Consider the following 21,669-nt stretch of genomic DNA (forward strand, 5'->3'; position numbering starts at 1 on the left):
TAGGGTCTTTGCCTTGCATGGTACCCATTGTACTGGATGGTCCCGCTACCTCAGAGATCAACGGTGTTGGTGCGGTCAGTTCCAATGGGGTCCAACAGGTTGGGGAACGGTCTTTTTTTGGCGGTTTCTTGAGGACAAGTCGGAGCCCGCTTATTTGTCGTCTTTTTAGCAGGGTGTTCCTCTGAGAGAGTGGTGGGGAACCTCTGTTAGATGCTGCCATTGGTGCCCAGTGCCCAGGAGGGGTCTGTGATTTCAGACGTCAGACGCAGAGACTTCTCCATCATGAGGAGTTTTAGCTGTAGATCCCTAGCTTTCCTGGCATGAGCCTTGAGATTGTGGCAGCGTGAGCACTTCTACGGTATGTCTTGCTCCCAAAGGCAGCAGACACATTGTGAGTGCCCATCAGACACCAGGATTGAGGACTGGCAAGTGAGGCAATTTAAAACCCAGAGAGCCAGGCATGAGGAGGCTAACTGTACTATACTAAGGTGTATCCTAATATCTGAAACTTAAATTCCTAAGAATAAAAACCAAAAAAATAAGAATGAACGGGGAAGACACAGGGTAATAAACTAAACTATTAACTATTGGTTAACTAACTAGTATTCTAAAATTAAAGATAGACTAAGATTAGCTCAGAGGCGCTGCCAATTGTTACATCTCAAGCCCAGGGCGATGGAGAAGAAACAGAGGGAGGGAGGGTTGGTCACACAGCACTATGTAACCGCCTGAGACAGCACGAGACAAGGACAGAACATGTGCGACCCAAGCAGGCACTGGAGAATTTTAGTAGCAATTACAAGCATACGGGCGCAGATTCACCTAAAGTGGAGCGCCCACAGGGACACTGCTCAAAGAACAGAAGTTTGCATGTGCTCAGTGGAGACTTGCTGGAGCTTAACAGAAACTCTATGAGCATGCTCCATCTTCTCACAGCTCTTAAACCTGCAACATCTCCATAGAGCAGCTAGCTTTGCTCCAGCCCCAGGCTACCGGAGCAAAGCCACACTTTCACTATCATTGCTGCTTAAGGTTGGGGTAGGGTATCAGAACTGAGAGCAAGGAGCCCGTCCCTCCTGTGCTCACAATGACCTCCTGCTGGCACCAAGGCATCATGGAAGATGAAGCTTCCTGATTCAAATGCAGACAACAAGATTCAGACCTAGGGTGTTCTGAGGGAGGGGCGGTGGGGGAGTAGATTGGGACAAGAAGCCTGGGCAATAGAGACTGGGACTTGAGGCTGACAGGACAATTGGTAACAAATGGAGCAAGGAGAGAGAGGTGACGAGCTGGGATGTGGGGGGAGAACTGGGTAGAGACTGGGGCAAGGATCCAGAAGTGAGGACACAGATTAGATGAGAAGCTGGAGGAGGAGACTGGGACCCAGAAGAGACAGGGAGCTTGAGTGGAGAAGGGAGCAGGAGCACTGCCAGCTTTTTTGCCGTCCTAGGCGGCAGAAGGTCCGGCTGCCACGGTCGCCGCCCCCCAAATGTTAGTGCCCTAGGTGACCACCTAGGTCACCTAATGGGTTGCGCCAGCCCTGGAAGGGAGAGACAGACTGGGGGACTGGAGAGTGAACTGGCACAGGCTAGGCAAGGGGACTGGGACTAGACATTTGGAGGAGCAAGACTAGGATTTACTGGCAAGGAGATTGGACCAGGATCAGAAGCCTAAGGAGTAGAGACTCTGTGCAACCTTAATTCAGCCCCCTATGTTTCCATTGTCTCTGTCTGTCTATCTCATTCTTCTGTCAGGAGGCAGCTGTGTCTGAAACAGAGTCAGAAAGTACCAGAAAGTGCTGTGCTCCAAGGCAGTATTCTCAGTTACTCAAATGGACCGCCAAAACTTTCCATAACAATAATGCTCTGGGAATAATTCAGTGTGGTAAGTGGGTGTAAGGGTCTTTCTAAAGTGCTCAGCCCGTCCAAAGCCCTCTGTCTTACAGCACTTGTGTCCCTGAACGTTAGTAAAACAGTGATCACATCCCCTTCTCCAGAAGCTGGTTCCTTAGGGCAGGCAGCTAGTGAATATTGGAATTATCACACCATGAATAGTAACCCAGTCTAGTATCTGATGTAATACTTTTTCAGCTCCGTGAGTTCTGGTCTACTGCAGACATCTTTAGTGCATCCCCCATCTAGTTTCTAATTTCAACCTGCATGTGAAGGCAGGAGTTGAATGAATAAACTAGGTTAAAAGTTTCAAGTGTAGAGAGTTTAACCATCTTTCACATAATAGAGAAATACAAGAGAAAGGGACCAATATACACCGAAGAAAAAAAAGTAGCTGAAATTTGAATCAGAGACCAATGTGAAGGATGTTCCAGATAGCAGGAACTTCAGAGGAGATGGCTCTTCCACCAAAAAGGAGAGATGCATGTAGAAAGCCCAGGAAGCAGCTGCTAAAGAGAGAAGAGTAGAAACACAAAGTCCATAAAGCAGGCAAGAGTAAACCCATGGAGAATTTTTAAACTTAGTTTGGAACTGATTCTTAAGATGAATGGGCAGTCAATAGAACTATTTGAGAATCTTCATTAAGACTGACAAACTTTTTCATACCTTCCTTTTACTTGCCAATTTCCCAATGTAGTGTCCAAGTTGAGAAGTTAAACATGAAGTTATTTCTTCACTTTTCTTAGTCAACTTCAGCTCTCCTGAATCAGTTTGCCCAACTTCACTGAACACAATTTGAAAACAAGATTGCTTCGTAATTCTTCTACTTCTCTCTCCACCATCTGACCCCTATTCCAACACTATATGCAAAATTAAGGATTTCAATAGTAACAGCAGTATGGGGTGTGGGGTGGAGTCCTTAAAATGAAAGGCACAACAAGAATGCAGGAGCACTGAGAAAAAATGCCTACTCGCACTATATCACGTGGCCTTTGCTATGTATATATGGTGTCTTTTCACTTTGATAAAAGAAAACTAAATTTATATTTTAAATAGTGTTTATAAACTAGAATTGATATACTATGCAAGTACAGTTTCCTTAAGATTTAAAAATAATCAGAATTATTGCTAGAGTGAAGAAGTCATCGTTGGGGAGCAAAATTATTTCTTCCATAGGGTTGGGGGCAGAGAAAGGATGGGGCCAAAAACGCAAACAGCCATGTAGGAGATAAGGCAAATGATCTGAAGTGGCTGAAAAAAACCCTGATAGTATTTTTAATTATAAAAAGTGTCACATCTAAGACAACAACACGTATATCAAATTTTAGTCAAACATTTTACAACGATTCACTTCCTAAAGTGATATAATAGAGAGAGAGGGAGAAGTTCTTAGAAATCATACAATCTTAGTTTAAGGTTTTTTATCTAGTTTATTAAATATTGCTTTTTTGGGGTCATGTTAACAACAAGCCCAAATAATTTGTTTAAAGATTCAAAGCAGTAATATTAAAATACAGTTTCAATATAAAGTTTGTCACAGTTTTACAGTATTCAAAATGACAGATCTGCCTTAAAAAAAACAAACCAACCAATTCTATTACACCAAAACGTAAGAAAAAAACAAACAAGTTTGGCATTTTCCATAATCTTCGTATAAAACAGAATATTAAATCTATTAGCTGCAAGCTGACACTTTAATCTATTACCTAGTCTGAAATGTATCCCTTAAAACACACTATACAAGAGCACTATATAAAAGTTATGGGTTGATGATCATTTGATGAAAGTGCATCCCTGAAAGTTTCCCAGTTTAATATATTTAGCTCTTTAAAAAAAACATAACATGTCAAAATGTCCTTTTCTCCTTTTTTTAACTGAAGGCTTTACTTCAGAGATTGATATTTTTGCTGCTGAGTCTCTTGTTTTTCATCCTTGTTTTAAAAGTGTCTACGGGCGCCCACCAGGGGTTAGGGCAAGATTAACCATTAAATCACGAACAGCTCCAAATATTGTGCATTCACCTGGAAAAGGAAAAAAATACACGTTAGCATGACAGAAAAAAATGAATTAAACAATCAGGGGTTAATTCAATTTAATTTGTAACAAACAAAGTATGCTACTCAAGCTTGCTCCACACTGGGCTCACATAGTGCTTTCTGATTTTTAAATACCGTGTAATACTTTAACATAGTCTAAACAACTATAATTTACCCACACTGACTGGTTTACCAGTGTTTAAAGGATTGTTTAGACTATGGTTTTAGCCTTAGAAGGGAAAGCTCCTTAAAGACAGTGCTAATTAAGACTTGCAAATTCCACTGACCTCAGGGACTTAGCCTGCATGAATGTGTCATTTCAGGAATGTTGTTTTTGTATCTCTGGTTCAAGTTTCCAAACCCATTCACTCCAACAGAGTTTGAATTCGTGAATATGTCAGGTAAAGTAATTTCAGCTTGAATTTCTCAGCACAGTGTCTGGCCAGCCATAAATCTGCCAGAAACTAGTGGCAGCTAGTATTAAGGCTTTAATACCTTTTGAGTCTCATGAATCCATGGGATGATTTATCATACAAGGAATTTCTAGTTCTTCTGTAACCTGTTCATAAAAAGCTTACGAGTGCTGCACCTTATCAGATTTGGTTTCATAAAAACTTCAAGAAATTGACAGAAGTTTACATATAGTTGCTGATTACGAGCAGCAACTAAACATTTAAAAAAAAAATCAAGAAGTTGAACTAGTGCTGGGTGGAAAATGGTTTCCTGTCCACAAGAATTTAAGATGTCAAAAAAATTCCCATCCTAAAAATCAGGATAAAAAGGCAAAATCAAAATGCAAAAGAGTTTTAGATGGGGTCAACTGAATTTTTTTAAAAACACTTTTCACTTAAGTTAACTTGAAATGACGTTTCACTTCAAAATTTAACACAAAACATGAAACTGTTTCAAAAATATCAAAGTGGGACATGGACAATTTCAAAATTTCTCAATGTTTTTGAAATGGGAAATTCTTCAAAATCAACCCCTTCTCATGAACAGTTTCAACAAACCAGCATTTCCAGCAACAAGTTCCCCAAAATGCCCCTATTTGAAACCTCTTGTGCAGTCAGTTTCAATGACCCCAACAGTTGTTTTAGAAGACTTTGACAAAAATATAAAAATATATAGCCACCACAAGCCAAGGTCAAGAATTTTTCATTTTTATTCCAGCAAGACTCCAGATCTCAGGCCACACAGTTCTCTAATTCCTTTCCATCAGGAAATGTACAGCAAAGGGTATGGTACAATTTAAAAAAATAAAGAGTTTAAAACAACAAGTTTTCGCCTAGTCAGGTTCTTTAGGATACATTCTTCCTCTCCACTTAACTTTGGGCTTCTTAAGCAGTGTCAATTAAGATCTGTTATGTTCTGCTGCTGAGGGACGATGGTGTGATCTAAGTGATTATAGTAGAGTGCACTGGGAGCCATTAATCCCAACTGCTGAACCAAACAGTCACAGCATGACTTTGGACATGTCATTATCTCCTTGCACCGTACACCAAGCTGCAAAAATTGGCTAAATAAAATGAAATACCTCAGTGAAAATCAGATATTTAGAAAAGGTTAGCTCAGGTGAAGTGTAACAAAAAAACCTGAAGTGTTTGAAGGCCTTGGTCCTACAAGGTCCTCCACATAGGCAAACCCTGGCATCCCCACAGCTTGCAGAGCAGCTTGCAGGACCAAAGCACAAGCTTAACCACATTGGTCCACAAAATACGGTTTCTCTTGGGATTCTCTGCCTTTTTTCAATGTAAGGTTAATCTTTTATTGAACAATTGGTATTTGATTTCCTTTTGGGGAGGTGGGGGTGGAAGTCTTTCCTGGAAGAGAGTCACTGCGTATTCACTAGGAGTTAATGTTTCAGGGAAACAAAGATTTAGGCAGTGTTTAACAATAGGTACCTGAAAATAAAACTCTGCCAAAAAAGTCACTTTTCAGTTACTAGTATTTTATTAAAAGGAAAATGAAGTTGAGTACAAAATACTCTCTCACAAAAAGAGAGAGCAAGATAAAAGATACAGCCAAAATGAGGCAACACTGATTATAGTATACAATAAGTGTAAATAGTACCATAAATGTTACTTCATGGATTTTTAATCAGTTCATCTCATTTGTCTCATCCTTCCTCAAATATTTCAGTTGTGAGCATAACACAGGTAAGTCAGTCTTGCCATTTCCTGTCACTTTTATTGCTGCAATCACATTCCTACAGTGGATATGTTTTTGTAACCACAAAGATGGAACATTTATCATCTATAGTCACAATCATTCAGACAATAGGTATGTGTCTTTGCTGAAATTAAACAATTTGAGACATTTTCCTAAACCATATTTACGGATACATTCTTGCAACAACTATAGTTTTCTGACAATGGATCGGAAGTAGGTGTTAGAATACAGGGAGTGCAATTCTCTGTCCTTGGCTAAAACCAGGCAGGAAGCTCTCCCTCTTTTCCCTGACATGGGGAGTCCCCGTTCCACTCCGCTGGTGTGGTGAAAATTCACCAAGCAGGGGAATTTGAAGTGAGACCAGCAGAAGGAGCTAGTGCCTTGCTGGGAAGTTTCTGGGTCTCTGGATCCTTCCAACTAGTGGGTGGAGCTGCAATAGCATTTGTCAAAAGTGATGTCCCAGCAAGGAAACCCTTATTCACATCTCCTGTAAAAAAGAGATCTGTCCCCAGCTAGCTATCCCTCTCCTTCACTGGGGACAGGTATAACCTTTCTTACCCCACCAAAGAGACAAAAGGAGAACCCTCTCCACCCACCTATACATCTTTCCAAAGGTCTTAAACCTTTAAAATGGCAGCAAACTGCATCATGCATTTCAAAAGTTTCCAATAGAGGGACACCCCCCTCCTCTTTTTTTTTTTTTTTTTTTTAAACAAACACATCAATACAGACACTATATCCTGGTAGAAATGGGGCTGGAGTACACAGGGATGTCTCCTACCTACTCCACATATTTCCTTGACTGGCTAGGATCCTACTCGAGGACATGAGCACCTTTCAGATACACTTTTTTCTTGTCCCCATTCTGTTCCGTGGGCTGTGTCCCATCTCATTTAATCAAGATCTATGGTCATAGCTACAAAAACTGGTGAGCTCCACCTTCCTATCTTGATCAATTTACCAAAGAACAGATCTCAATTTTGGACATTACAAGTAGCTTTGAAGATTGTTCCCTATGCTGTGGCATTCCTACGATATTTTACTGTGAATTTCATTTAATCATAACTTCAGGAACTGAGGTACTACAGTTAGGCTCAGAGAAAGATCTATATTTTTCTCCACTAGTACTCAACAAGAGAACTTGCTCTTCTGATACATTCAGTAAACTTTGTTTTTTGAAGGAGTGCTATTTACCCAGCTGAGCATTCCAATCTATTGTGTACAGAAATCCTGTGGGTAAAACTCCTTGTTAAAAAAAAAAAAAAAAAAAACCACCACTGTGTAAGATGTTATTCCAAAACATCAAGATTATCACCTATTAATTTTAAACAAACAATTATGTTTGGTTAGTTAAGTGGCACAAACATGTCCTGTTATATGTAACATCATGCTCAGTAATAAAGTGCCCAAACCTATTTATCTTTAAATCTACAAATGGGGAGGTGGTGTAGGACTGAGATCGCTCACACATGACCCTTGGACAAATGAAATTGCAAGTTCAAAGTTATTTCTGAGAGTTCAATTGCCCTCTTCCTCATCCTGCTAGTTCTCAGGAAGTGTCTAATACAGGATAAGAGTCAAGCCACAAAAGGAATTAAAGTAGAGGACCCTATGAGGTCTGGGAAGCCTTGCCCAAGCCTTATTTGTTGCCCCCCCCACTCTCTACATTGCTAGTAAGTTTAATATGACAGAAGATGCAATATTAATGTGAACATGGCATGATTTCCATCAAAATAGGTACATCTCTACCAATTTACAATGTTAACATTCTAAAATTCTGTCACTCCAAATAAAGCATCAAGCATAACAGAAGTATTGTGAATTAGATTAAGATATATAAATACTTAGAAGAGAAGCAGAATTCAGCCTTTGAGTTCACCATTTAAACCCTATCGGGGTGTGTTTTAAAAAAAAGTGTCTTTTTTAAAAGTGGTTAAATAAAAACGTTGCAGCAAAATTGAAACAATTCTCATTCTTAGAAACAACTTACATGCAAGAGCTTCACAGCACATTTGGTAGAAAGTGAAAGTTTTTACTGCACCCATTACAACACTGGTAGAGCGTACATTCAGCAAACAATCACTCAGATCATTTTTCATTCTTCATGATACATGGACAGTGTTTGATCAGTGCTTTAATATATCTTTATGCTATTCTATTGAAATGGTTTATTAATCTATGGTAAACCATGAAATCAGATGTTTTACCACAGCATTGCAATTGTTATTTACACTGAGTCCACTCATGAACACTATGTTGCTGTGACTGCAGTAGCATAAGCCATGTCAAAATACATGCATTCTACCTCCTAGACAAACAGTAAACTAGCTTGTGCCATTAATACAACCCTCTGGCACAAATAACTGGTATGGTCTCAACAGTAATCAACAACACATAAATTAACCCTATCAGGACCTGCAGATCACCTTAAGAAAGGCTGATCGATCCTCTCTCCACAAAGACATGCATTACAAATCACTAAAACTAAATCCCACTTATTCTTAAGTCTGAATACTTCTTGAGTTCTGTCTACTGGATGTGTACAGTACCTGGTCGTGGAGAATTCACTTCTGCAAACCTCTTTAGAATATTGCTAACCAAGATGGGAGCAGCAATGGAAGAGTTCTGCTGCCTGGGAATGTCTGCCTGTTGCGTTGTACCTGAAGCCATATCATAAATGATTGGGACAATAATGCTAACGGCTTCCTGTGGGACTGTAGTTTTCTGTGTTAACTGAAGCTGTGAGTAAAACAAAAAAAGATAAAAAGTGCATTAAGATGAAACAGTATTTTTCAGACACACACAACGTTAGGATAGTTGCCTTGCTACTTCAAGCCCTAGCTTGTAGTCAGGTCCTTTTTAATTTCATTTCCTTTTACATTATCTCTATGTGGGGAACACCTTCAATACAGTAACACACAAGAACTAGGTGTCACAAAGATTCTACACCTAAGAAAAGGTATTGAAGTAAAACTAATTGTGGCCATAAGCTTTCCACATTGTCTTCATACACAATACATTCTTCACATTTTATATGAGCCTCCTGTCCAAAACAGAACTGCTCACTGCAGCAAAAGTTTTAAACATTTCTAGGCCTATATTTTATACATATCTCATGTTTCATAGATAACAGCTCAATAATTAGGAATAATCTACATCCAGTCTCAAGACGCTATAGTTGAAATAGCCTCCTAAGGACCATTCGCACTGCCAGGTACAACTGATTTTGTAACTGGTTAAAGGCACCATCATCTAAACCTGACTATTAACACAGTTCAGTTTGTGTCCACACAGTGGCTTTCCTGCCATCAGACCACATTTGTATCACAACAATCTGGGAAAATGCAAGCAACTATCCCATAGTGTTTCAGCAAAGAACAGAAAGAGGGGACACGTACAGAATGGCACCAGCAGTGCATGAAGCAATGAACTTTATCACAGCATCTACAGAGAACAAGAAGGAAGACTAGCCAAAAAAGGTCCACGGGAATAGTAATGGGGTCATAGCCGCAGAAAGGAAAAAAGTGTGAATGCATTATAGAAAAAAACAGTATGCAACCCTAGGCCTCTTGCAACAGCAGCATTTTTAGCTACCATGGTTACTAGCCAAGAGTAACCAATCCATGTGCAGACAGAAGCCAGGTTTACAGAACTGACCCTTCTACTAGCTGGTTAGTAACACTGCTCTTCTTTCAGACCCTGTCCACGCTGCAGCTTTTAATAAAAAGACAGCTATTATACTTACGAAAAACAACATTTTGGATTTCAGCACAACAGCAGGTGTTCCTGGAGGTGCAATTGGTGGGGCACTGGGAGGAATCGTTAAACAAAACTGCACATTCCATTTCAATTGGCTTGCTTGATCAGGGAACTGTTTTAAAAATATGCCACAGAGAACATAATAAAGCAAGGCACATTAAGGTAACATATGTGTTTGACTATTGTAACATGTTGGTACTGTTAAAATGACACTTAAGCTAGACTCTTCAAGCTTTCAGATGATTTCACATTTAATATAAATATAATTAAGAGTTAACAAATCTCCTCTTGCTATGAGAATGGTTCTGTGAATCTACACTGAGATAGCAATGAAAAGATACTATACAAACAAATAGTTGTGTGATTTTCATCAAATGCGTCAAGTCTAGGGAGAGGACAAGTTTTTGTTGACCTCTTAAGTAAGAAGTACAGTGAACACATCTTTATTGAATTTATGTATTTAATATTAGATTCTGTATCTTCATTTACACTACAGGGTGGAATTCATTCTGCAGTCACCACAAATAGATTTTTATTATTTCAAGTGCAGACTTTGGAGTTGAGCAGACTAAACGTTGTCAATAAAGTTAAAAAAAATGTAACTTACCAACTCCAGTTTCATGATGTGTACACAATCCCTGAGGATATGCGTAGGAGCGCCTAGTAGTTTTGTAAAAGCTATTAACGTGTTTGCTTTAAATGGTGGTCCTGCAACCTACAATAATACAATACCAATTAGTACTGTCCATCTAGATCAAAATTGGTCCATTTGCTATTTACATAGCACCACAATTGTGCATAGCTGTTAATCGCTACTCTTATCCTGCAGCCCTTACTCTCATCATTAGTTCCACTGATCAAGAGAATTACTCATGAATAAGAGCTGCAGAATAGGCCAATATTAAGGTGACATACAAAACAAGACTCTGAATGTTAGTAGTTTAAGTACATACTCTTGTTTCAAAGAATTTCTCCAAAACTTGTAGTTCCTCTGGCTTCCATTGTCCTGCATTTTCAGGTGTTACTTTTAGCTGCAAAGTCTGGTTGGTTTTCGGATTAAGGGCAACCCTGCACTTCAGTGCATCTGTCTTAAACATTATTACACCTGGTTCATTGGAGTTTATTAGCTGTAGCTGTATGAACAGAAACAATGCATCTAATTAGTACTTCATGGAACAGCAGAAGACAAACTCACTCCTCAGGACCCCCTCCCCCCCCAATTTTGAAGGCTGTTTCTTTTAACAAGAGCACCAATTAAGATTTGGCCATATAAAAACAACACCTTCAGGAATAATACAGTGCTAGATTCCAGCCCCGACTCCGCTCCTTTTGCATTGGTCTGGAAGCACAAAGGAGTAGAAACTGACCTCCTCTCCACAGCTGTTGATTACTTCAGCATGGAGAGATTCTTCAGCACTTCCTCCCCATCCCTAGGGGTGAGGGTATGGCTGGAGCACACTGAGTTCTGGTCATTTCCAGCTGGGGGGTGGGTGACTCCTTGGAATGTACAGCCAGCTGGAAAAGTTCAGAGCAGCCCCAAGCCTGCTCCATGCACCACTTAGAGTATAACCACCCCCAAAATCAGGGATCCATAATCAGACACCATAATGGCTCTCCACCCCACCCTGCTGCATCTAGGGGGGACTGGGTATCAGAGGATCTGGGCCCCACTCATCATCTTTTATTTATTCATTTTTTTTTAAAAGAACAGCTATCACGTTATATGGCTGCACAATTTTTCCTTTTTTTGGGGGGGGGGAGGAAGAGGGCAAGGGAAGGGAGGAGAAATCACACAATATTTTGCATACTGCTAGGAAAGGTAATTTATCAAGAACTCAGATACCACTGTGATGGGGACACGTAAGTGCCTACACAGAGGGACCAGATATTTACTGTAGTCAGATAAGTAGGAGACTCCACACCTAGAAGTGTGGGTTTCCCCGAAGTTAAGGACTTCAGAATATGGTCAGCCTAAATTTGGAGGGGATTCAATTGTGTTAAACTGTATTAATAGACTGATACAATATTGTTTCACGTTGCTAACAGCATGAAAAGCATATGCAAGAAAGTTTGAGATCCTCTATATTTATATAGAGATTTACTAGCATTAATTAAGCCCTCACTTCCCAGATGTGAGGGTTAGGCAAGTATTACGCCCATTGTACTGATGAAAAGAACTGAGGCAAGGAGATTCAGTACTTTTTTCTTAAGTTCATACTTGAGTCAGTGAGAGAGCCAGGAATAGAACACAAGGAATTCTGACTCTTCAACCCCTACTCTAATCACTGGACTTCATTTATTCTAGATCTATTTTACACAGTTCTTCAAAATAGATGTTGAAGGTGTATGGTGTTCCAACTAGGAAGTTGGAAACATTTATTAGTGGCAACATTCTGGATATCTGTTCTTACTTTCTCTTTTTCGGAGATGCTGAAAGCAATTACAATTCAGACAGAATAGTTTGTGATTTATTATGAAGCAGACCTACAATGCAAGCATGTGACAAACTACTATTTAGAAAGTTACACTTTAAAGTCAATAGTTGGAGTTACAAATCAATCATTTAAGTACCGTTTCTTGCTGGATGATCCTCTGAAGGTGTCGCCTCATAATAACTGATCCAAGAAATCGCTCTAGAGGGGAGCAAAGATAGCTGCCGGCTAGTCCTGGTACAAGCCCAGGAGTAGGAGAGGGCAGCAGTAGAATATTCAAGGCACTGTGAGTGAGGATCGTGGGGATAGATGCAGCCCAGGAGCGCTGAGGTAGTTTACGAGGTGGAGGCATATTAGTTGGCATTGTTTGGGAACCTGATGGAAATAGAAAAATTCTCACTTATTGAAAGTGTACAGAGTTTGACTGCACGTTATGTTTTCAAATTTTTGGAAGACACTGTACAAAAAAGTAACAAAGATGACAGTCCTTGCCCCAGAGAGTGCGCAGGGTGTCAGACAGGATGGAACTAATGGACAAAACCCAGAAGTAAATGGGGATGGGTTTGGAGGAAGAGGTAACAACAAGACTAATAGCATTACCATGAAAGCAGAAGTTTCATCCTGCCAATTTCATAAATTTAAAGACTAATCTTTGCTTTATCTTATAGAATCATAGAATATTACGGTTGGAAGAGACCTCAGGAGGTCATCTAGTTCAATCCCCTGCTCAAAGCAGGACCAACACCAACTAAATCATCCCAGCCAGGGCTTTGTCAAGCCGGGCCTTCAAAACCTTTAAGGATGGAGATTCCACCACTTCCCTACATAACCCATTCCAGTGCTTCACCATCCTCCTAGTGAAATAGTGTTTCCTAACATCCAACCTAGACCTCCCACACTGCAACTTGAGACCATTACTCCTTGTTCTGTCATCTGCCACCACTGAGAACAGCCAAGCTCCATCCTCTTTGGAATCCCCTTTCAGGTAGTTGAAGGCTGCTATCAAATCCACCCCTCGCTCTTCTCTTCTGCAAACTAAATAACCCCAGTTCTCTCAGCCTCTCCCCATAAGTCATATGCTCCAGCCCCCTAATCATTTTTGTTGCCCTCCGCTGGACTTTCTCCAATTTGTCCACATCCTTTCTGTAGTGGGGGGCCCAAAACTGGACACAAACTCCAATCTTCCCAGGTAGTTCCTCCTCAAGGGGATTTACAGCACTAGTTGCCATACAACATAGGACCAACTATAGCAACAAAGTCAAGTAGTTACGATCATTATACTGAACCCCTGAAGAGAATCTCGTAATGTTAGCAACTAGTATATCGGCCCTTTTCTCTCTCCCAAGCATCAGAGGTTAGGGGTGAGCCAGCAGATGGCAACTTTGTACTCAATCAGTTGGCAGAAGTGATCAAGAAGTATAGTTAAACCAATCTTGCCAAGACCATTTTACAGTGTTGAAGTGTGACATTATACTATTCTTGTACTCATATGTACTTTCAGATTTTCTTCACACTACTGCTATTCATCTGGACTTCTCCCCACTTTGAGGTATCAAAGGCTTAAACACAAATATTCAATTTCAACAGCGCAGTAAATAAACAAAAAACCTTCAGAACCAGATAAAAATAGATCCAGTGCTAACCATGATTTGACTTGCTTTCCATTTTTTATTAATTATTTAAGACTCACGCTGGGCCAGAATAAATGCATATATATAGCAGAGTATTATTTTACTACGAAAGGGTAGCAGATAAAAATAAGGAATGCTACAAAAGAGATGGCACTAGAAATATTAACTTTAAGTGCTTCACAATTACAATACTGTTAAATATAACTAACTTGTTCCAGCTCGTGGGGAATGAGAGGCATCTGGGACTGGAGAATGGAGAGAAGGATTGGCTGGTGACATTCCAGGCATGCGTGCAGCCGGTGAGGGACCAGACACTTGAGGAGATCCCGGCCAATTCCCTGCACGCTGACTGGGCGACATCATTGTGTAGGGTGAACTAGGGTCTATGGTACCTGTGAAATTCTCAAGGTTATTTTTTTAATTAATGCTTTTCTTAAGTCATAGAAAATATGGATCACACACAATGATTTCAAACAAAGTATTCAAAAACTCAGTGTAAAATACCAACATGACACATAGCATCCACTTTTTATCCCATACTCCTTCTGTAGCTGTTTGTAAGATGTAAGCATTTTAAGGAATTAAATTTAAAATAGAAGTTTACACATTTATTACTTTGCCTTTAAAAATTCTATTAGTTACGGACTAGATTCTGCAAAGGGATTCTTCCATACAGAGTCCCACTGACTACAGCAGGTCTCTACCTCCCACTAGCTGTATGAAAGCTGGACACAGTGAAAGACAAAGGGTGTAGTTTACACAGGAAAATGCCTCAGTCACTTCACTTCACTGCAGTCAAGTTCCATAATAAAATCCATTCGTGTATGCTCCTAAGAACATAGACTGTAGTGTCTACAACAGACTGTTTCTCAGTTACTTGACTGATATGCTGAAAAATAAATTCCAATCTTAAGTTTTGGTGATTTAAGTAGTAGTGGTGCTATAGGGAGCAGAATCTAATGTACTATAATTATAGAGGAAATAATTTGAATAGAGTTTTCCACGTAATTCAATAACTGAAGGGGCGGGGGAGGATCAGTTGCACTTTTTTGTGCACTGTAAAACAAGACGACTTGGTCAACAATTTTCAAGTTTTAAGTTACTGAATCTCTTTAGCCTGTTCTCAGTTACTTCCCTTTTTGATTCAAGCTGCATGTGAAGGTAATTAACTGAAGTTGTTTTACGTTTAAAGATACAGGGTAAAGTAATTAAATTCAGCTGAAACCATGGCCTCGTAGTGATACTGCATGATAGTCTAGGTCAATTTTTCCCACATTAGTAAGGGGCAGTGAGTGAGTGGTACAGTAACTGCTCACGTAACATTGTCCCGGTTAACGCTGTTTTGTTATGTTATTATATTATTGATCTATTAGAGAACACACTCAAGGGGGGAGGGATAGCTCAGTGGTTTGAGCATTGGCCTGCTAAACCCAGGGTTGTGAGTTCAATCCTTGAGGGGGACACTTAGGGATCTGGGGCAAAAATTGGTCCTGCTAGTGAAGGCAGGGGGCTGGACTCGATGACCTTTCAAGGTCCCTTCCAGTTCTAGGAGATTGGTATATCACCAATTATTATTATTATTAATTATTATTATTATTCAAGTTGCACAATATTTGCTTACAACATTGTTTGGCCTTGGGGGCCTGGAACCAAGATGGGCCAGCAGCCTCCCCATCAGCTCCCCATCACCACTCCCCAGCACCTCCCCCCTCCCCCCGCAGCCCCAGAGATCAGCAACTCCCCCCTTCCCTCCCTGCACCTCCTGCCTGCAGCTGATTCCCAGCATTCAAGAGGCTCTGAGGGGAGGAGGGAGGAGTGAGGATTTCATGCGCAGCCTTCTCCCCTGAACCTCCAAAACATCCCGAAACAGCTGATTGCGGCGGGTGGGAGGGGTTTTGCAGCATTCAGGAGGCTGGGGGGAGGGGAGAGAACGTAGCATGCTCGGGGGGAGGGGTTGGAGCACCCCCCCAGCACTTTGAAAAGAACAACAAGAGGAGCAACTGGACGATCCATCCTCTTTCACGCTCTGACTCCACCACCTCAACCAAGCTTCATAATCATCATTGCTGATTACAGTATTAAATTGTTTGTTTAAAATTGTTTAAAACTTATGCTGTATATGTATATAATGTCTTTTGTCTGGCAAAAAAAATTTCCCTGGAACCTAACTCCCCCCCCGCCCCTCTTACATTAATTCTTATGGGGAAACTGAATTCGCTTAACATTGTTTCGCTTAAAGTCGCATTTTTCAAGAACATCACTACAACATTAAGTGAGGAGTTACTGTACTTAATTTTCAATAGACTAGCAACACCTCAAAGTTGTTGAAAGCATCTGTATGGCTATAATTACCAAGGAAATCCACATCCGCACAAACTGCTATTTCAAGCCAATTGCTGAACACATTATTCCAAACAGTGTAAATCTCCAGACCTGAAGAAGAGCTCTGTGTAGCTCAAAAGCTGGTCTCTCCCACCAACAGAAGTTGGTCCAATAAAAGATATTACCTCACCTACCTTGTCCCTACGTCTGCACAGACAGGGCTTAATTTTAAGAAGCAGTTTACTCTTCATGTCAATATAGAGATGTACTAGTACAAGAACTCACCATGTGGGCTGGTAAAATTAGCTGTTTGTCCCATTGTTATTCCAAGGGAAGAAGGTGAAGGAGTTGGACCAAATGACGCTGGTGATGGAGCTCTCAAAGCACCACTAGGGGAGCTTGCAGCGTGCAGATTTCCTAATAAAGACATCCAGACACAAACAACAATTCATTATGTTTTCTATTTTTCTTTCAAAAGCTTGAGTAAACCAATAGCAAAGAAAATCAGAAAAAAGTATTGTCTTTCTTAGAGACAGGTCATACTAGAGTTTTCGGAGTGACCTTTACTCCCAGAAGCTGCATCTTGGACATGAACCAGCAACCAAACACTCTTACTGAGCAGACAGGATACTAACTTATACAGTAACCAATCCTTCTTCAAAGGCAAATGTGAACTAGAAATTCTATGGTACATTTTACATGTACAATACATGATATTCTTAGGTAATAGGTATAATGTTTTTCCTTGTTACAGCAGGCGCATCAACATAACTACAGTTAAGGTTGCATAACTATTTCCAGTTTAAGCTCTGTTCTCAGGTGCTCATAACTTTAAGTTTACACTTAGTTTTGGTCTCCATCCAAGTGTAAATGTCTAGGAGTAGAAAGTGGAAATAGCCTTTTCAGAAAAAGATCTTTAAGTGAAGATGTTTGATTTGACCAATTTAGGAGCCTGTAAAAATAATTACATGTTATGCAAGCACAGTAAATGCCAATTACAGAACCATGGCTGACGTTCATGCAGAGCTCACATGCAGCATAGCTAAGACCAACCACGCTGCGCATGTCTCATAAGTAACAAAAGGTCACTTTATGAGAGAAGTATGCCGTAAATCATACTATTCTTTAGAATATAAAAAAGTGTACATTCCATAACATCTATTGCCAATATAGAATTGAGAGCCATCTTACCTGGTGACTGTGTATGCATCATGGAAGGAGATGGGGTCACTGTGTTGTGATAAGATGTGGGTGGTGAAGTAAGAGGGTAAGCTCCTGATGCTCCTGCCTGTTTTGCAAATGGCTGAAAGTGTCAACACAGTAAAATGGAAGTCTTCAGTGATTTCACGCTGAATCTACTAAGTACTAATATTAATAGATTTGGCAAAAAAATGATGGTAGTTTGATATCAGATCTGTCTAATCAACTTAACACCATAGCATCCAAGTCTTCACACCTCCTTATTCAGGGCTTGTTGCTTTGTTCCACAGTTTTTGAAGCAGTCTTTACGCCCTTCTTTCAAACCACATAAACACTACCTTTACACATCTAACCCTCTTCTTCACTTCCACCCTCCAAAGACCAAAAATCCAATACAGGCCCTCAGGGTACCAAAAAAATCTTATTTTAGGACCACATTGTTTCCCCTTGATTACATATGCCTTTTCTGTTTTAAATAAGACATGTTGAATGATTCTCCTGAATAGCAGTCAACATGCTATGTGCTATCTATGATGCTATCTCAAAGTAAACATACATTTTAAAACATGAATAAATCTTCCAAGGGCTAATCCAAAGCAGTATAGTTTATACTCACCTCTCATCTGCTATTGCCACCCCTCTCGAGGAAGAGAGACATACATTTTTCTAAAAAGGTAGATATAATAATGGAGAACAATGGAGATACAGTGTAACTTGTAGTTTTATTATTTTGCCTACATTTTACCTGTTGCTGTGATTGTTGGGGTTGAAGTTGTGATATCAATGAATCCATCATGTCCCCCCCAATAGGAGAAGGCGGATTATCATCCTCATTTACAGATCGTCTTCGTGCGTCTTGATTGCTGTCAACAAACATGTTCAGGAATGTCTGTGGATATATTTGATTATTATAAATTTATCTACACGCCTCTAACAGCAATTCTATACTTATAATTGATCTAAGTATCAATAGCAGTAGTGTATGTGTGCTATTTATAACTTATTCTGTTATCCTTAGATTAAAATATAAATTCCATTACTTGAAATAGAATTCAGAAGATCAGGAAGTCAAAGACCAATTTGATTACTAAGAAACTGTTGCTGTTTGCCACTCTGGCAAGTTCACCCGCAAAATTCAGTAGCCTTTCATACCAATCTCCTATTAAAAAGGTAGTAAATGTTTTAAGCAACTCCAGTTTTCTAGATCAGTACAAGTTTATTCACATAGAAGTTTTGGCAAAACAACCCCCTTCCTGTTAAGTTCTACTGGCTTATCCCAAACTTATCAAAAGATGGAAAACTAAGTATCCAGCTCTCAAATACAAAAAACGGACTCAATGTTGGTTAAATCAAACTCAGGAAGATCTATAACATTTGTAAAGCATATAGCTCTCAAAAAAGGTTTAAAACTTAAAGGTATAACCAAGAAATAAAATAAAGGACATAATTTGAAGTAAATGTATAGGAATCATCACATACTAGTCACTGAACAATAATTTTATAAAGATTCTGTATTTAGATAGGACTGTCAGTTAAGATGTAGTTGTAAAGATAATTTTTACACTTGCAAAATTATAAGTACAACAATTCCCTTTTTCACCTCCTCAGATAGAAATGAACCCTTTACTTAGACGGTATCCTCAAGAAGAAAGTCAAGTAAACTGGAAAGGCATATGCTTTCCCAGTGTCCCCTGACCAACAGCCAATTTCCTAGAAGGCTTTGAAATTTTTGTTTTTTAGCCAATGGGCACAGGAAAGACAATGAATTTGACTACTAAGGATATCAAATATTTAGCTGAAAAGAGGTTTCTAGCACAACTAAAGGACATTTATGCACAGCACTAATTCCCAGAATCAATGGCTTATAAAAAACAGGTATAAAAAAAGGGTAAGAGCACAGCTAGTCACTGGAAGTTTCATTAAAAAAAAATAAAAACAGCAACAAAAAACCCCACCACACTTCTGAAAGTTACAATTTACTTGGAGGAATTATGATCAAATCAGCCGGTGTTCATTTCAAGAGATTCTTCTCTTCTTTAAAGAAAGACCCTATAATACCATTGAGTGCCCACAGAACCTTACTTAATTTGATCAAAAATAAATCCAAACTTGTGAGCCTACAGAAATGCAGGCATCCAGAGAACTTTAAACTCTGCCCTACAGTGTCACTAAGCAATAATCATATGATTAAAGTATTTTAGTGTTATTGGTCCTGGATTATACTAAACTGATTTTTACAGTCTGATTTTTTCCTCCCTCCGACCCCGTTTCTATCCCACACTTATGTCACTACATGGCACTCACACAACCTTAACTCTATGCAAACTGTTCAATACTTAACCATATTTGGGTTTATTTAAAATGGCAAAATCCCTGTGGTGTATTTTACTATTTACTGATATGTACTTTCAACCATAAAACCATCTTAACATAGCTTGCCTAAGAATTTCCCTTTCCCTTCCCCCCAAAAATTTACTTGATCAGTATAAAAATAAACCCAAAGAGAATGGTACCATGAGAGCTTTCTAATGACATGAAGCATCAGCCTTAACATTAAAAACTTTAAATTGCTGTATTCACTTGTCTGTTCAAGCTGCTTTATGCTATTCTGGAGCAGAGCATGCTGACCAGTTAAACTACATTTTGAGCTGCTTCGCATTGCCAGAGCAATAGAAAGTACACGTCTACCCCGAAATAACATGACCCGATATAACACAAATTCGGATATAATGCGGTAAAGCAGTGCTTGTGGGGGGGGGAGGTGGTGCGCGCTCTGGTGGATCAAAGCAAGTTCAACATAACGCGGTTTCACCTATAACACCGTAAGTTTTTTTGGCTCCCGAGGACAGCGTTATATCGGGGTAGAGGTGTACTGGGAATTTATACTCCTAATTCCCCCTTGCATCTCCCAGTATACCCTGCACACATCCCCAATTCCTCATTCCCTCCTGCACACCCATTTTCCCCTCTCTCTCTCTCCTGCATCTCTTACATTCCCCTATACACAAGCACACCAGTCTTCTCCCTCCTTCCTGTCCCCTTCCCCACTACAGACCCCCATTTCCTCTCCAACTGTGTAGATCTGGAGCAAGGGTAGATGCTGAAGAAAAATATTTAGCACTAGTGTTGATTCTTTGCTATTAATTTTCATAACTGAAAGTTTCTGACAGAGGCTGGTGCATAAAAAAATATTTCCGAAAATTAAGAAATTACCCTCTTTAAAAATGGCTGCCATTCCCATTTCTCACTAGGACTGAAGCATACATGCCCTCTTTCAAAAGGGCCACTGCCTCCTATTGTTTCCAGTGAGAGCCAAGTCAGCCATCATCTTTAAGAGCAGCCTCTGGCTTCAGTCCTACTGAGAACAATGGGAGATTACAGCCTTTTCAAAGAGGGCAGTTCTACACAGGCTTTTCTGAAATAGAAAATTATCCATCAGCCCCTGCTGAAGAAGTGTTCAACTATGGAAGAATGGGGGAAAATTAACATTAATCCTAAAAAAAGTCTTTAAATGTAGCTTTGGCACAAGATTTCAGTGAGGTTTAACTATGAAAGAAGCCTGAAGTGTCTACATTATTTCATTACTAAAATCATTCAGGGGAAAAAAACAAACAAACAAAAAACAGTCTCACATTGAGAGCTAAGTTTCTTGTTGGACACATTTTGAGTTAAAATAAATTTATACTAATTAACCAGTTTACTTGTAAACCAGAAAATTCTGTGCTCAAAAAGAGTAAGTGCTGTAATTTTGAGGAGATACAGTGTATACTTCACACATAAATTGGCTTTAAATGAAAAGCTAATCTCAACCTACACAATGGAACAATGAGTGATGATTCCATAAGATGCCAGAAAACACAAGATCAATTACCTTTAGTCCTGGTGCAGGGTAAAAACCTTCAACTATTTTACTATTGTCAAAAAGACTATATGCTCCATCACGTATTGCCACCACCCCACGGCTCCGGCAGTAGATGTCAATGCAGTACATATTCCTAAAAGCCAGCCTGATGTGCGTGGGTGACTGTGGCAGGATTGAGAAACACTGATAAGCAATGTTGATGCGTTGAGTCAGACCCAGCATTGGCACAGTTGGAAGTTTGTTGATGGCAACTAATGGAGCTTGAGTATCAAACAATACCTGCAAGAGAACAGATGTTGAGACATCAACTAGCTTCCACAATCAATCACAAACAGTTTACCTTTAAGGGAACCAGGCCTAGTCTAC

At 39.8% G+C, this 21,669-nt stretch overlaps 1 protein-coding gene across 2 annotated transcripts in view; it reads right to left on the reverse strand.

Annotated features, from left to right (window-relative positions):
* Positions 1 to 3,302: 3,302 nt before the first annotated feature.
* The window catches only part of MED14 (mediator complex subunit 14), a 70,538-nt gene continuing 52,171 nt past the window's right edge, over positions 3,303 to 21,669 (reverse strand). The window contains exons 21-31 of one of the 2 annotated variants that reach the window (XM_039543074.1): positions 21,313 to 21,582; positions 18,187 to 18,330; positions 17,433 to 17,529; positions 16,527 to 16,658; positions 14,129 to 14,311; positions 12,428 to 12,663; positions 10,810 to 10,989; positions 10,464 to 10,571; positions 9,843 to 9,968; positions 8,647 to 8,836; positions 3,303 to 3,913 (exon numbers count right to left, since the gene is read on the reverse strand). In XM_039543074.1, coding sequence (XP_039399008.1) covers positions 3,840 to 3,913; positions 8,647 to 8,836; positions 9,843 to 9,968; positions 10,464 to 10,571; positions 10,810 to 10,989; positions 12,428 to 12,663; positions 14,129 to 14,311; positions 16,527 to 16,658; positions 17,433 to 17,529; positions 18,187 to 18,330; positions 21,313 to 21,582 — 1,740 coding nt within the window. In that variant the 3' untranslated portion in view covers positions 3,303 to 3,839. Of the gene's footprint in view, positions 3,914 to 8,646; positions 8,837 to 9,842; positions 9,969 to 10,463; positions 10,572 to 10,809; positions 10,990 to 12,427; positions 12,664 to 14,128; positions 14,312 to 16,526; positions 16,659 to 17,432; positions 17,545 to 18,186; positions 18,331 to 21,312; positions 21,583 to 21,669 lie in introns of both variants that reach the window. The other variant, XM_039543067.1, reaches the window with a different exon arrangement.

Source organism: Mauremys reevesii, linkage group 1, assembly GCF_016161935.1.
Source record: "Mauremys reevesii isolate NIE-2019 linkage group 1, ASM1616193v1, whole genome shotgun sequence".
In the NCBI taxonomy this organism is placed as follows: domain Eukaryota; kingdom Metazoa; phylum Chordata; order Testudines; family Geoemydidae; genus Mauremys; species Mauremys reevesii.